This window comes from Aythya ferina (assembly GCF_964211825.1).
Source record: "Aythya ferina genome assembly, chromosome: 6".
Classification (NCBI taxonomy): Eukaryota; Metazoa; Chordata; class Aves; order Anseriformes; family Anatidae; genus Aythya; species Aythya ferina.
Genome location: NC_140303.1, coordinates 35737036 through 35751103, shown reverse-complemented (window position 1 = coordinate 35751103; position 14068 = coordinate 35737036). Strand labels below are relative to the sequence as shown.

Below are 14068 nucleotides of genomic sequence, written 5' to 3'. Positions count from 1 at the left end.
GTATTTCCTCCAGGTGTACATGCAGGGATGCTGTTAAATGACTTGCTGTTCAAGAATCAAAAGAAAAATTACAGCTAAAGCATTAGGCAGCAGTGTTTTAATGGGGTGCCCTGTTTCATCTCCCTGGGCTGGCACTGAACAGCCTGCTTTGAAGTGCTCATTGTCTTTGAGCATTTGTGCATTGATTTACAAAGACATGAGTAAATTTTCATCTCACTGATTTTTTCTGAGCATCTGCTTACTGGAAATGCACCTATCTGCTCGGGAAACTGCGTGGAGGAGTAAAAGCCTAAGTGCTGTTGGGCTGGGGAAAATCTGGGGGAACTTAGCAAGTCGGTGGTTCTTTGGAGCTTGAAAAGCCAGCCTGATGTTTGGTATATATATATTTCTTTTAATTTACTAGAGAGAAACAGAGACATTACTAACACCTGGAAATAAAGCATGGGAATTAACAGTGGAAGGAGGACACAGGAGCATCGCTGAGAGCCTGTCCACCAGGCCAGCCATCTACTCCCTGCCCAGTGCTGTAAGCAAGCAAAGGAGGCAACTGTAGAATAAGAATGTTATGGATCAAAATGGAAAGTTTGTGCATAGGTACAGGGTACTCCAGAGGAGGCTGTCCAGTTGGGATTGGTATTTCTTAAGCTGACAACAAAGAAAGAGCCAAATCAGTAGTACTTACAGATGAGGATGCCTTGGTCCTTCCAGAGATTATGTTATGCTACCATTTTCATAGTGCTTTCCACTTTGATCCTTTTTTCCTTTTTCCCTCCATACAGTAGTTTCAGAGGAAATGTCTCTGAAAAGCATGGGCCCACACTTTCCGGCATGAAAAATCAGCTTATGGATATGAGCTCTGCACCTGCAGCTATTTCCCATCTGAGGTGGTGCTTCCTGCCTTGACACCTATTTGCAATGGGGCCGGCAGGACCGTGAGCCCCTTCTGCACATGTGCTCAGCCCATAGTCTGCCCAGCACCATGGCCCAAAATGCAGGGTGAGGTCTCCCTTTCCATCCAGCTGCCCTGGCAGCACCTCCTTCAGCCCTCTGAAAGGCTCAGAACCGTGCAGAAGTAGTCTCAACTTACCTGTGTGACCATCTTAAGCCCATGCGTTGTATTTAAGTAATGTAGGTGCTGTGCTGCAGTCACCTATATGGGTAAGTGCAGGGCAAGAGCCAGGTGGCTGCAGCTCAGCTCGGCTCTTCCACATCCTCAGGGTCACCTTTCTCACTTACAGAAGCACTTAGTGTTTCCATAAAAAAAATAGAAAAATGCAAAGTACCATTTTAACTAAACAGCCTCTTTGCTCTTCATTTTCTCTAAGCCCACATATACAGAGCAAGATGTGACATTCTTTGGTTTAAAGAGGCTTTTATTTTACATGGAGAAAAACAGTAGTAAGAAAGTAACAAAATTAATACCTGCCTGAAAGAGCACAGGGCAAGTATTATCCTGTAATCCAGAAATTCTCCAAACAAAAAGGTGGAAAACTTTTTAAGACATGTCTATATGGCGAGATGCTGAGATGTTCAGGGTAGTAAATAGCTATGCTGATTTAAAAAATAACAATTTTGTAATAGCCTAGTGCAGAGCAGCGAGCAGCTCCAGTCAGGGTGCACTGAGGCACGTGTTTGGGGCAAAGCAGCGGGGACTCCTTGGTGGTTTTGTCCAGGTTCAGTTGGAAGAAACGGGTGCATATGCAGCTGGTATGGGGGCTGCAGCCTTCTCCTGGCACCTAGTCACATGGACATGCCTTTAGGTATGTAAACATGCCGTCTGTATGGAAAACTGGAGATCCAGTTGAGAGAGGATGCATACCATTAAAGAAAACACCTTCCATGCAGGCTTTTAGTGAGATGCAGCTCTTTACTTTCTGGAACATGTTCTCCTAAGGTTGGACTAGATTTCCAGGGGGAAATCTTGGCCCTGTTGACCTCAATGGGACAAAGAGCTCATCCTTGATGTCGCAGGCTGCTCCAGACTGGGAACAGGAGGCTGAGCCCCGCTTTCCTGCACACCCCCCTACAACCACCTCACCCAAACACCACCCTGACTTGGCCTCTGCAGTTGGTCCAGACTCTAGGATTCAACTACGATCATACTCAGGTTGTTGCAGAAAATGACCCTCCCGTCCTTCTTGCTGCTGCATTCGGGCTGGCAGAGAGCCTCTTGCAGACGCCTCCGCAGTGCCGGCGGGGCCGTGCCCAGGAAGTTTTTCGTCCCCGTCAGGAAATCCATCATTTGGCCTCCGGCTGGGTCCCCCTCGACAAAGCACTCGGTGATATCCCAGCCCGATGGGAACTCATGGACACGGTACTGGATGCCAAGCCTCCTCAAAACAGCCGTGATGCCGTCAGAGGTGATGTAGTGGCCGCTGTCGGTTGAAGGCAAGCAGTGCCTGTACTTCTTCCACAAGCTGGCCCACCCGCTGCTGTCTGCAGAGCGGGAGGAGAGGTCAGTCCTACAACACCAAGGCAGCTCAACACCAGCAAGTGCAAAGACTGAATGGGGCTGAAATGCTCGCTGCTGGCACGGACCTTGCCAGGAGCAGTGGAAAGGCTTTCCCCTCACTTGAGTCCACTCGTAAAGATGGGTAAAAACATGACCACCTGCAGCCCTCCCTCCAAAACTCTCCTGTTTCAGAGAAATTCCCAAGAGACCATCACCAGCATTGGGTTTGTAAGGACCAAGGAGTGCACACAACTATATCAGGGCACAGAGCCTGCACATGCACATTACTCCCTAAGTGCCCCTTTGATAGCACAGGCATTTTTATGCACTGAACCTCATTTTTAAGTGCACATCCAAAAGCATATACCTGAAAAAGTCTGTCCCAGCTAGCAAGAGAAACCAGCGTTCCAGCGGTGCTGGAGGGAGGTTTAATGTTGAACATGGGGAAGTGTGTTTTGTCCACTATTCCATGAGCTGGGAACTCATGAATGGCACAGTGGAAAAAACACTTTTTTTTAAAAAAAAAAAAGTATGATGAATTTATAAATGCCTCTTTTTCAAACCCTACAGCTCTGGGCAGCTCCCCTTGCTCAGCCTGCTGGGTTTTTAGCCATTGCTGTGCAAAGTGCCCCAGAGCTCAGGCTGTCTATGCATGGTGTTCATTTCACCATAAACAAGAACTGGCTTTCCTCCAGGAGTAGCCACACTTCTCTCTAGCCAGTAATTTCACAGCAGGAAGCTTCTACAAGGTACGTAGTCATTCATCTACTTTTCATGCAGGGAAGCAAGAGCACGCAGGTTATGTCTGTAGTCTCATCAGACATTGGGGTCCAAGAGACTAAGACCATGGTTGCATGCTCCCTATATGATATGTTTGTTTTGTTTAAATGTGATGGAATTACTGCTACTGAAATCCTGAGGCAATTACTAGTAGCTCTCATACTTCACAGCCCTTCAAAATACCAGCAATGATGCCAAAAAATGAGACACCCCTCTTACCTGACAAAATTATGATCAGGAGTTTACCCTGGTGGTCGAGGCAGCTGTGGAAAAACTTGATGGTATTAGGAATATCTTCCACACGGTACAGCATCTGGAAGGGAGAGTTGCATGCAGCCATTACTCCTCCTGTGTGGTGCAAGAGCCCTGCAAGGGTTTAGGCCCTCTCTATAGAGCTGGTGCTTTACACGACTTCCCCGTCGCTTCCCGCCCAGCGCCGCCCTTCAGGCCCAGCAGTGTTGTGGCTGCAAGATGTGTGCATCCCTTTAATCACTTTTTAGGCAAGTTCTTCACTATCTTTGCTGACTTCCCACGGCCGAGGCCCCTGTGTGAGAGTGCAGATACAGATAGAGATGTTCACTAATATTTCCATTCAATGCCATCCAAATTATTCTGATTAGGTCAAAAAACTCTCCAGCTTTTTGAAGTGGCAAAGCATAATTGTTGGTCTCTGTGTGATGTTTTAAGTGTCTGTCCAACAGTCCTGTTTTACTACCCACCATACAGTTAAACCAGTGAAAACCAGAGACCAAAACCTGGGTGGATCAGGAATGAGGTTTAATATTTGTACAGCTGCTGCAGAAGCTGTTGTTTGCTGGAGAACTGTGTTCATCCCCAGTCCCCCCAACATCCAGCAGAAGGTAGTGCTGAAATGTAATACTTTTATATTAAAAAATACTTCCTTACCTGAATCATATGTATGAAGTCAAATTTCTTGTTTATGCATTTCTCTTTCACCTGTTGTTCATACTCTGAGGAAGTGAGCTGGTGCCAAATAAAGGAGACACCCTGCAGATCTGGAGCTTGATTAACTAGCTCTGTTTAAAAAGTAGAAGAAAAAAAAAATCGCAGAACAAATCATCATACAAATCAACAGTACTGGCTGTACCCCAGGCTGTGGAGGTGGCCCAAAGAGCCTCACCTTTGTAAGCAGCCACGTGCTGTGGGTTGGGCTCTACGATTTCGTTGTTAATAAGGACCCCTGGATGTGCAGCCTGCAGGATCCTGAGCATTTTCAAATCCTGTTCACCTATTCAATAAACACAAATTCATTATTTAAAAAAAAAAAAAAAAAAAAAAAAAAAAAACACTTGAATGGTGATGAAAGGATGCCAGTGCACCTACTGCTCGGAAATCCCCAAAGCAGAAGTGAGGCACTTTCTACCTTGCATGGTGGCATCTCAGACAGTAACAGCCTTATCACGATGTCTAACTGCTCGAGTTAACATACACTTAGAGATAAGACTAAGAACAAGGAAGAGATAAGCAACTGAGCAGAAACCTACTAATGACAATACTCTGGGTCATGGGAGAAACAGGTTAAAATAATCAAAGATCAATGTTTAAAAAATAACAGGAATCATTAGTTTTCAAGAAAAACACAAAGTTAGCATGGGGACAGGGAGAGATTTGGCACTGCATATTTAGCTGTTGGTGCTCCTCTGTCACAGTCCGAGCTCAGGAGGAGCAAGCTTCAGTCTTTCTGTCCTAGAAAATACCCAGCCCCTTTCAAGGTGATGCAGGTCACCCTTGCTCTCTATCAGAAAGGCTGTGATGCACCAAGTGTACAAAGTCCATCTGGTTTGTGTGGGACTATGGAAATAAACAACAGAGGTGACAGCCTTCAGTGGATCTCTGCAAGGATCCTGTCTGTAGCTGATGGTGGAGCCTAAAAATAGTCCTGCCCACGAAAATGTCACACACAGAGGGCTTGACACGAGACACTGCATCTTCTCTAGCCTTTTAGTGGATGGACATGTTATGAGGAAAGCTGTCATCTTTGACAGGTGTTACATTAAACAGAACTCAAGGAGGGAAATACCAGTCATGCTGGCACTGCGCTGACATCCAAGGAAGGACGTGTCTTTTGAAATTGGAGAAAGGTGCCCAGCACCCCTGAGACACGTGGCAGGGGCAGTGCAGGGCTGGCCAGAGGCACAAGGAAAGAGGCTGAGGCTGCATCCATTGAAGGCAGTTTCGTTGCTGGCACTGGTGTTGCGGGTGAGCTGGGACAGAGGAGTTCCTACTCTGAAACTCTGTTTTACTGTGTGTTTTTGCTGATGATACTGCCAAGGGCATTATCACCTGCTAATTCAAAGACTGGATTACAGAACTTTACAGAGTTAAAATCAAAACAAAACAAAAACATTTTTAAAAAATCACTTTTAAAATACCCCTTTGCTGCTGAAATGCACTTCTGCCACCATCAGAGGCTCCAGGGCATGGGGCAGCAATGCTCTGTGTGGGGAGCTCACATTTGGGAACTGCTAATTGCTGATGCTCCCCAGCCCAAGGCACTACCAGCTGGCCTTTAGGACTGTAAATTGATTCAACCACTTGCTGCAAGGATCTTCCTTGAATGAATGGTTACATAAAAATCTTTTTTTTTTTCTTTTCTTTCTTTGCATGGTCACCACCTTCCTACAGGTTGGATGTTTTTGTTGGTGGAGGCAGGTGGGAGCTGCTGGCTTGAATTTGAAGCAAAGATGCTGACACCTTGAAAGTCTGTGGGTAAGACAACAATTTCACATGTTCTGTGAGGTCAAACAGGACATTCCCAAGATCTCCCCACAAAAAAAAAAAAAAAAAAAAAAAAGAAAAGACAGGGCTCAGAAGGTGCAATAAAATGCAAAGATGTTCCCTGGGGATTCACCATTTGACGCTACTCAGGTTTCCCCATCCCCAGGCTCACGTGCCTCCTGCAGAAAACCAGGGAAGCTGAGAGCAACAACCCTTCAGCACAAACCACATCGGGGCACTGCTGAAATGGGGGTGCAGCCCCACAGCAGCCACGTCCCACCCGGTCACTCACCGGGAGCTGACAGCCGAGGGAAGAAGGGCTGAATGAGCAAGCGTGGCCAGGATCAAGCAGCATCCTTTTAGGATGCAGAGTGGGTCACAATCCCCATTAATAGTTCAGTCAACTAAACTGATTTCGGCCGTGTGAAACCAGAGTCCAAGCCCAAGAAGGTCAGGGATCACACATGACCTTTCGCTCGGTGCCACGCTGGCTCACTCCCGTGCAGCACGCACGAGTTCAGCTCAGGCAGCCTCGGCACGCTGCAGGGTGCGAGCCTGTGCCCCTGCCAGCCTGCCTTAGGGCTTTTCTTTCCCATTGAAACTTCTTCTGAAGAGGAAATAAGGAAAAATGAGGGCAGTGTAAAGGGTTCCCCTTTCCCTTGTGCTTTCTTGGAGTCAAACAGAGTGTCGGTTTTACATTACTTAATGAGAACGGAGTGTAATTGAGAACTGAACGATTCCTTCCTCCTCACTCTCTTATATGTTCCAGCATATTCCCAGCTGGAGAAAACAATCACTGCTATTTTCCTCTTACTCAGCAAAACAATCAAAACAAGTGAGAAAAAAATCTTTCAATAGAAAGTATTAACACTTATAATTCAGTTGAAAATACTTTAAAACAAATTCAAAGTCTGACAAATTAAACTGCTATTTCTTTTCTCTATTTTGTATTTCCTCCCAGTTTCCCTAGGAGCAAAGCTGCATGCTTTTTTCTTCTTCTTTTTTTTTTTTTTTCCCCTCCAAAAATGCATTTACAACAGCTTTAAGGTTATTTCTGCCAAAAGATTTTTCTTCTCTGGGGGAGGTGGAGGAAATACCATTTGCAGTAAAACGCCACTTGTTACCAAATAAAAACAATAATAACTTCTCAAAAGCACATCTTGAAGGAGCTGACAAAGCCCCCTGCTAACAGCTGTGGCGAGCTCACGTTCATCTCTGCTGGTTGAGCACCACCTGCAGCCAAACAAAGCCCAGCTTTCACCTCTGCAGACCCTGAAGGCAATGCACAATGTGGGGAGGTGCCTTTGGGTGGGAGACTCTAAGACATGACCTTTGGGTGGAACAAATCCCAGGTGTCTGTAATTCCTTCCGATGAGGTTTGAAGGTGCTCTCCTACCTAACCTGGAGGACTCCTTGCTTTTAGATATATATAGTCAGGAGAAAGTCATCAAGAGGAAGGTATTTCCATGACAAATACTGTTATTAATGCTCGAGTAATTCTCCCCATTGCCCAGAACCTGGGTAGAGCTTTCCCTTGCCCCTTGGGACCCCCACCCCCCAGCATCAGCTGTGCTGTTCAGCTCCTTACCTGTGCCGCTCCCCACGCCCAGAACATTTATCGTGGATTTTCCATTGCCAAGGCTGAAATTACAAGTACACGTTACTCAACCACACTGTGTCACACAACTCTGTGTTTTAATTCTAATATCCCGGATGCCATGTTGGCCCAGGAATTTTACTGACATGTGCCACATGAATTGAGATGAAAATTCGAGCATCCCTGTGGAGCCCAGCTATAACTTATTTTTGGCAGGATCTGGCCCTGTGTAAGCAGGCTCATATTTTAAAAGTACAGTAGGCAGCAGGATATAGTGTTTCTGTTCCCTTGCCAGAGTTTTCTTCAAGCTGTGGCTGGCACCATGCAAAACAACCTCAAGAAAACCTGGGGTGTGGGGTTCCCTTTGCAGGGAGTGAGACTGTGCTTGACCAGGGCTGTAGGGACAAGGTGAGCTGGGGTAAACCTCTTCGTCCTCAGGAGACAAGTCAGGTTTTCTGACATTGGCTATAAATGCTCAGAAAAAAATCAAAAGTTGGGCTATCCATGTGACAGTAAATATTCTCTTTTCAATGTTCACCGTGGCTTGAAATTGGGAGCAAAGGTCAGAAACTTCAATAATTTTTACCTTAGAAAAACTACTTCAGATCCAAAAATTAAAAATAAAAAAAAATAAATAAAAAATAAAAAATCATGAGGTTGTTGGCAGTGTATTTCATAACAGCCTGGCTCGAGGATGAGCTTCCTGGGATTGAGGCTGCTTGCTGCTCTACATGGAAGTACTTCGTGGCCTTGTTGTGCCTCAGGCCTGTGCAGAGGGACAGAGTTTCCCGTATGAAATCTCAAGAAACACCACATCAATGATTCAAAAGAGGGGACAGAGTAGGAAATCCTTGGGGGCTGTGAGCAAGTCAGGGAGCCTTGGCTCTAGTGAGGGCTGGAGGTGTATTATTCCGGGATTAAAGATGTCACGGGTGGAAGATGGAAGCTCAGACCAACCCCAAATTAGAATGCTACTAAACTGCAATGTTTTGTATTGGTCCAGCAAACAGTATTGGTTAAAATTCACATAAAGAAATGCTGTGTTTAAATTTTCCCCAAACAATTTCTTTCTTTATTATTGCTTCTATTACTTTAGATAGCTAGCTAGAGAGACACAGACATAGATATAAGCATCCGAAGTTACCTGCCTAAGTATTTTTCTTGAAGGAGAATACAGTTTCTACAGCATCCAAAAATTACCCAAACTTGAAAGACTTTTCTTGTGGTTTGGATCTAGCCTGTTCTGAAACTATCTGCAGTCACACAGGCTTAGTATGTTACATCAGTACTTCACAAAACTGATTATCATTTGGTACTTAAGCAATGCAAATCGACTTAGGATAGAAATAAGGAGGTCTTAGGGGATTGAGAAAAGCAAGAATTAGTCACTAGAATAGAATTAGAGATGTGTTTCTGTTTGGACTGATGTGTGATGAAGTCCCAAAAGCAGGCATAGAGCACAAGAGGGAGTTTTCTTTTGAAGAAAAAAAAAAAAAGGAGGGGGAGAAAAAAAACAAAACAAAAATCGTTAATCCTTTGAAAATCAGCTAATGAAAGCAGATGGACATGAAAATAAGGTCCTGATTCTTTCCCTAACATAAGCTGAGAAGCAACACAATGTATTAATTGAAATTATGTGTATACTTGAGACATTAAACTGAATATCCTAAAGACCACTATTAAGGGACTTAAAACTGAAAAGCGTTGAAAGTTCATTCACGCCCCAGAGAACCCTTAAACATGTTTGCTGACCCTTATGCACAGGTTGCCCTCCCCAGATAACAGATGGCTTTCACACCTCGGTGGATGCGCTCCTTACCCTGCCATGATGCGAGGCATTTCTTCCTTGTTGAACTCATCCATGCACTGGTGCTCCGTCGAATGATCCAAAAATGACTTAAAGGCCTCCACATACTCCTCAGCCGTGAGACTTCTCATGGAGGGGACCACATATAGCTCTTGAGAAACAAATATGAATTATATGTAAGTGACTTCAAGGCAAATAAAGGATCGAAACACTTACCTCGTGGAAGAAACCAAACCAAACCCAGCCCAACCCAACAGAAGCCAGAGATTCGGGAGGACACGGAGCCCAGGAGCCATCCATGCAAGTGGGCTCACGTGAAAACTTTCTGTCTGTTGACACTAAAGGTGTGAAAAATATTCTTTGATGCCCCTTGACACCAGTATATTTGTTAAGTCACCATCAGTACCGCAGGTTGCCCTGAGGAAAATGGCCCCATTATTTCCTGAAGATGCTTAGCTGGATACGACTCGATTTGCAGAAAGGGAAGTGGCTGAAGTACTAAAGGCAAAGAATGAGAAGGCAATTGCTCAGCAAGTCCAGACCTGGAAGGGCTGTGGCTCTTGCACATGCTGGACAGCGTAAATGAAACCGCCAGCTGCTGGCACACTTGCTATTGGGGTGATGCAACACAAAAAACGCACACCTGCAGCTGAAGCAAAAATAGTTAACGCCGTGCGCCTCATTTCCAACTCTCGTTGGCGTGGGACAGCCATGCTCTGCCGGGTAAGTGAATTCCCTGCTGGAAGTTTCAGCTCGTGGCCATGAGGGCAGATGGCAGCATTTCAGCTGAATGGGTTCATGCTCAAGTGCAGGCCACCAAGACTAAGATTTGCAGCTCTGAACAAAGGCCCAGGGCAACTCAAGAAGATAGAGGCAATTATTGCAAAAACACAATTTCTTGCAGTCTCATCCTAACAACGGTGCTCCTGCCAGGGCACAAGCTCTGGCCAGCTGCTTGGGTCTGAGGAGCAATGCTAAGACTATGACTTGAGGCTCACCAGAATTCGCCATTCAGCTGACTACTGTCTGTGGGGACTATTGCAGACAGAAGACTGCAGTAGGGATGCAGTGCTAGTGCCAGCCTCAACATCTGAGATTGGCATTAAAAATGTAGTGTTCAGAAAGAAAGACAAAAAAAAAAAAAAAAAAAACAAAACACCAGCTTTTCCTCCTAAACAAAATGAGAATGAAGGCCAGGACGGGATTCAGCAGAGCATCTTCATCCTCATTTTTGCCTTTTGAGGAGTTGCTTGTTGAAATTATGCTTTTAGTTGCTACTGATAAAAAGACTTTGTATCTGTCATGCAGGACTGTGCAATCTTAACTGGACGCCAATGCTTTTTCCAAAACCAGTGTCCCTGACTGCTGTTTTTCTGCAAGGTATGAATGGTGATCCAATGTCTAACCCTATTGGAGGAAAAGGTATCAATATCTAACCTCAGCACTTTGAACTATACCCTAGTGTATATCAGACATTCCCTGAACTGTATTCAGTGTAGTATCCTGTTTTATTGTTTGCTTGTTTGTTTTTTTAACAACTTCCAACTCTGTTTCCAAAACAAGATATATTTGTAGTGATAGCAAGTGGAGTGGGTAGGTTACTTTCATCTCCTTTTCGGTTTTTGATTTTTCTCCCAAATACCTGAATTATCGTGTGGAGCTGCCAGAATCTCTGCTTCAAAGTTCATGCTGGGGAACCTATTCCTGTAAGGAAAGTATAGCACTTCAGTTATTTGAAGAACCTGTACGCTTTTATGAAGCTGCATTGAAAATGCAGAACAAAAGGAAGATACTCCAGGACAAATTGTCCTTGCTCAATAATCAATAGTGTCTGTGTTCTTTTACTACAATAAAGTCAGAACTTCTTGGTTAGCTGATCACCCAGAAGTGTCACCGATGGAGTGGCCACCTGCACCACTGCTTGTCTGAGATGTGCCGTGGAAGCTTTTTCTCCCTCTGAAGAATCATTAACCAGTCAATACGGTGGAAGGCATTAGATTAACTGATATTACACACTCTGTGAAGCCTTTAATCATGAATGGAGTAGAAGAAATAACAGTGAAATTAGGAAAAGGCTATAGTGAGCTTCAGCATCTGAAGTGCATTGATTGGCCCAATGTTTCAGTGTTTGTTTTGCTTTTGTTTTTTAACCTCAGTTTTCCCTGGATGCAAATGTTACTTGGGTGAATATTAGAAGACATAGGATTCAAAGAGAAAAAGGCAAAGAAGTCATTGTACCATTACTATTTTCATTCAGGTATTGTTTTCATTCTTAATATAGGTTTTTGTTTATTTTTTGTGCGTGTGAAGATTTCCAGCAATGAAGTCACATCTTCATTTTCCTATGATAATGTGCCACATCTATGAAATAGGGATGAGACACCATTTCAGGAAGGTATGAAATGAAATTGAAGACCTCGTTTCTACAAATAAAGTTTTAGCATGAAGCTACCTATGCAAAGTCATCTTCTACTTAGGAGTGATATTCCTGTATAACCTCAGTTTAGCCATATTGCTGCTCCCAAAGCTTTGTCATTACAAAATGCTTCATGACAAACAGTCTGCAAAAGCGGTAAGCAGCCCTCAACTCCCCTCTGCCAGGGAAAAGCTCTCACATGAATAGGAAACAAGCCAGCAGGTGGAAAAGAAAAATGGGAGTCTTATAGTGGAGGCTTTGAACCACAAATATACAATGACTGTGCTAGCAGGTAGCATGGAAATGGGTGCGTGTGCAAATAACGCACTTCTTTGGTGAATGAAGAAGAGACTAAAGTGTCCCAGAATACTTGGAGATGCTGGGGCAGTGCCAGAGTCCTTCAAGAACAGTCCGTTACAGGAGATCATGGCCAAAATCCTGTAGAAAGAGCTCCCCTGACTCCCGAGAGGCAGATCAAGGGTCTCAGTTCTACCATCTTGATCTCAAATCTCCCAGAAAAGGCCTTGCAAAAGTTCAGCAGTAATGAGCCTGAACTCAGCCTCCCTCCATGAGCTCCAGCTTGGCTGCAGGCCAGTCCCTCAAATTTCCACTCAACCCTCTGACCTCATCCGTCTCTGCCTGTCAAAAGAGAGGACTCTTTTGCCCTCTCTGCTGGCTGAACCGAGCAAGATGGTTTTCAGAATAAATCTCCCACTAAAATGCTGAGAGGTGGCATGGTACCCCCTGCACAGAGATGGTCCGGGGACACGTACTCCATTTCTGACCGGTCAAATGTTTCCAGCCATCCCAGGAGACCTGCCAGGTGGCCTGGACAGACTGTGCAGCACAAGTATTCACCAAGAAGGATGATGCCAAGTTAATTCTTCCACTGAGGTTTTCGGTGTTTCTCCCCGGGCAGGGTTTCTAAAACTGCTTAATTCTTGTTGCTGGTAAGGTGGAACAGCCTTACTTATCACTGGGGATAAATGGACATTCTCCATTTTCTGGACATACAGATTAAAAATAGACTTGACTGTAACAATTTGGGCTGGAGCTGCCCATCCCACAGCTAGTCCAGGACTCTGAAACCTACCGGGAGCACTGAGCACGGCAGCCAAAGGCTCCCTCTGGCAGCAGCGTGGGCAGAGGCACAAGGAGCCTCCTGCTCCTGCCTCCCTGGAGGCTGACTGAAACCCCAAACCACGAGCCCAGCATCTCTCTAATTCCATCACCACTAAACACAGAGAATCTCTCCACAAAGCCCCCATCCCTCCCAGGACATGAGCACACGTGCTTTCATTCCCAAATCACACACGTCCCCATGTTGCACGGGGACGCCCTTCCCAAACCCACATACCTCTTCATCTCGGGGGCCGGCTCCATGGCTGGGGCTGGAGTTGGGGTCTCTCCTCCACCTGGCTGTGCGTGTGTGTGGTGGCAGCACCGTGTGTGGGTGCCTGGATTCGGGTACCCTAGGTGAGCATTGCCACCGGCGTCCTGCTCTGCACCAGCCGCTCACTCAGCCTGCGGGGACGCTGGCGGTGGCCTCTTGCCGGCACCTGTCAGGACAGACAGTGTCACTCGAGTGAAAACGGGAAACCCGAGCCCCGTGTGAGCGGTGACGTCCCCGGTGCCGTCCTCCCTCACAGGGGATGACAGGGGAAACGCTTTGGCAAGGAGCTGTGCTGTTTTTAAGGGGGGAAAAAAGGGACAGATTGAGGCCTTTACAACTCCGGTGGAAGTGGCTGAGGGACATCAGCCTCTACCAAGCAGACCCAGGAGCTATTTATGCACTTTTTAATTTGCTTTGAACTCTGCCTCTCCTTCACGCTGTCTGCCCCAGCCCTGCCATGCCTCCAGCCAACATCCCCAGAGAGGGGACACAGGGCAGGAACAGGATCATGGGGACATGGGGAGGGGATGCTGGGTGGCCAGGGGGTCTTGCTAAACCACAAGACCCTTTCCCTGAGCTAGTGGCAGAAGGCACATAAATCCTGCTCGCTTTCTCGGTGTTCACCCCAAAAGCCCTGCCTGCCCCACCCCGAGGCACTGCGCTCAGCAGGCCGGGCACCCCGCAGCCTTACCTTCCCGGAGCAACAGGGAACTGTGGAGAAACCTCCAGCGTCTGGGAGCTGCAGGGTGCTCAGAAAGCTCCGTGTGGGATCACTGGAGGCTAATCCACCCCGTGCCCGCCCCATCACCCCCCTGCCCGCCGCCAAGCCGCCGGCATTAGCGCACAGCAGCGGCCTTTGTTCCACGGCACAGGGGACAAGGGCG

At 46.2% G+C, this 14068-nt stretch overlaps 1 protein-coding gene across 3 annotated transcripts; it reads right to left on the bottom strand.

The window, feature by feature from the left end:
* Positions 1 to 1355: 1355 nt before the first annotated feature.
* LOC311438972 (carnosine N-methyltransferase 2) lies at positions 1356 to 13968 on the bottom strand (the record flags this gene model as incomplete). 3 transcript variants are annotated; one of them, XM_084524082.1, is made up of 9 exons in its annotated part: positions 1356 to 2436; positions 3452 to 3545; positions 4139 to 4269; positions 4374 to 4481; positions 7560 to 7612; positions 9388 to 9526; positions 11018 to 11079; positions 13149 to 13350; positions 13876 to 13968. In XM_084524082.1, the coding sequence occupies 8 exons, from the start codon at positions 13172 to 13174 to the stop codon at positions 2081 to 2083; spliced, it is 969 nt and encodes a 322-aa protein (XP_084380208.1). In that variant the 3' UTR covers positions 1356 to 2080. The 3 variants fall into 3 exon arrangements, with proteins under 3 accessions (XP_084380208.1, XP_084380209.1, XP_084380207.1); XM_084524083.1 differs by lacking the exons at positions 11018 to 11079; positions 13876 to 13968 and having other exon boundaries at positions 13149 to 13286; XM_084524081.1 differs by lacking the exons at positions 13149 to 13350; positions 13876 to 13968 and having other exon boundaries at positions 11018 to 11141.
* Between the last annotated feature and the right edge of the window lie 100 nt (positions 13969 to 14068).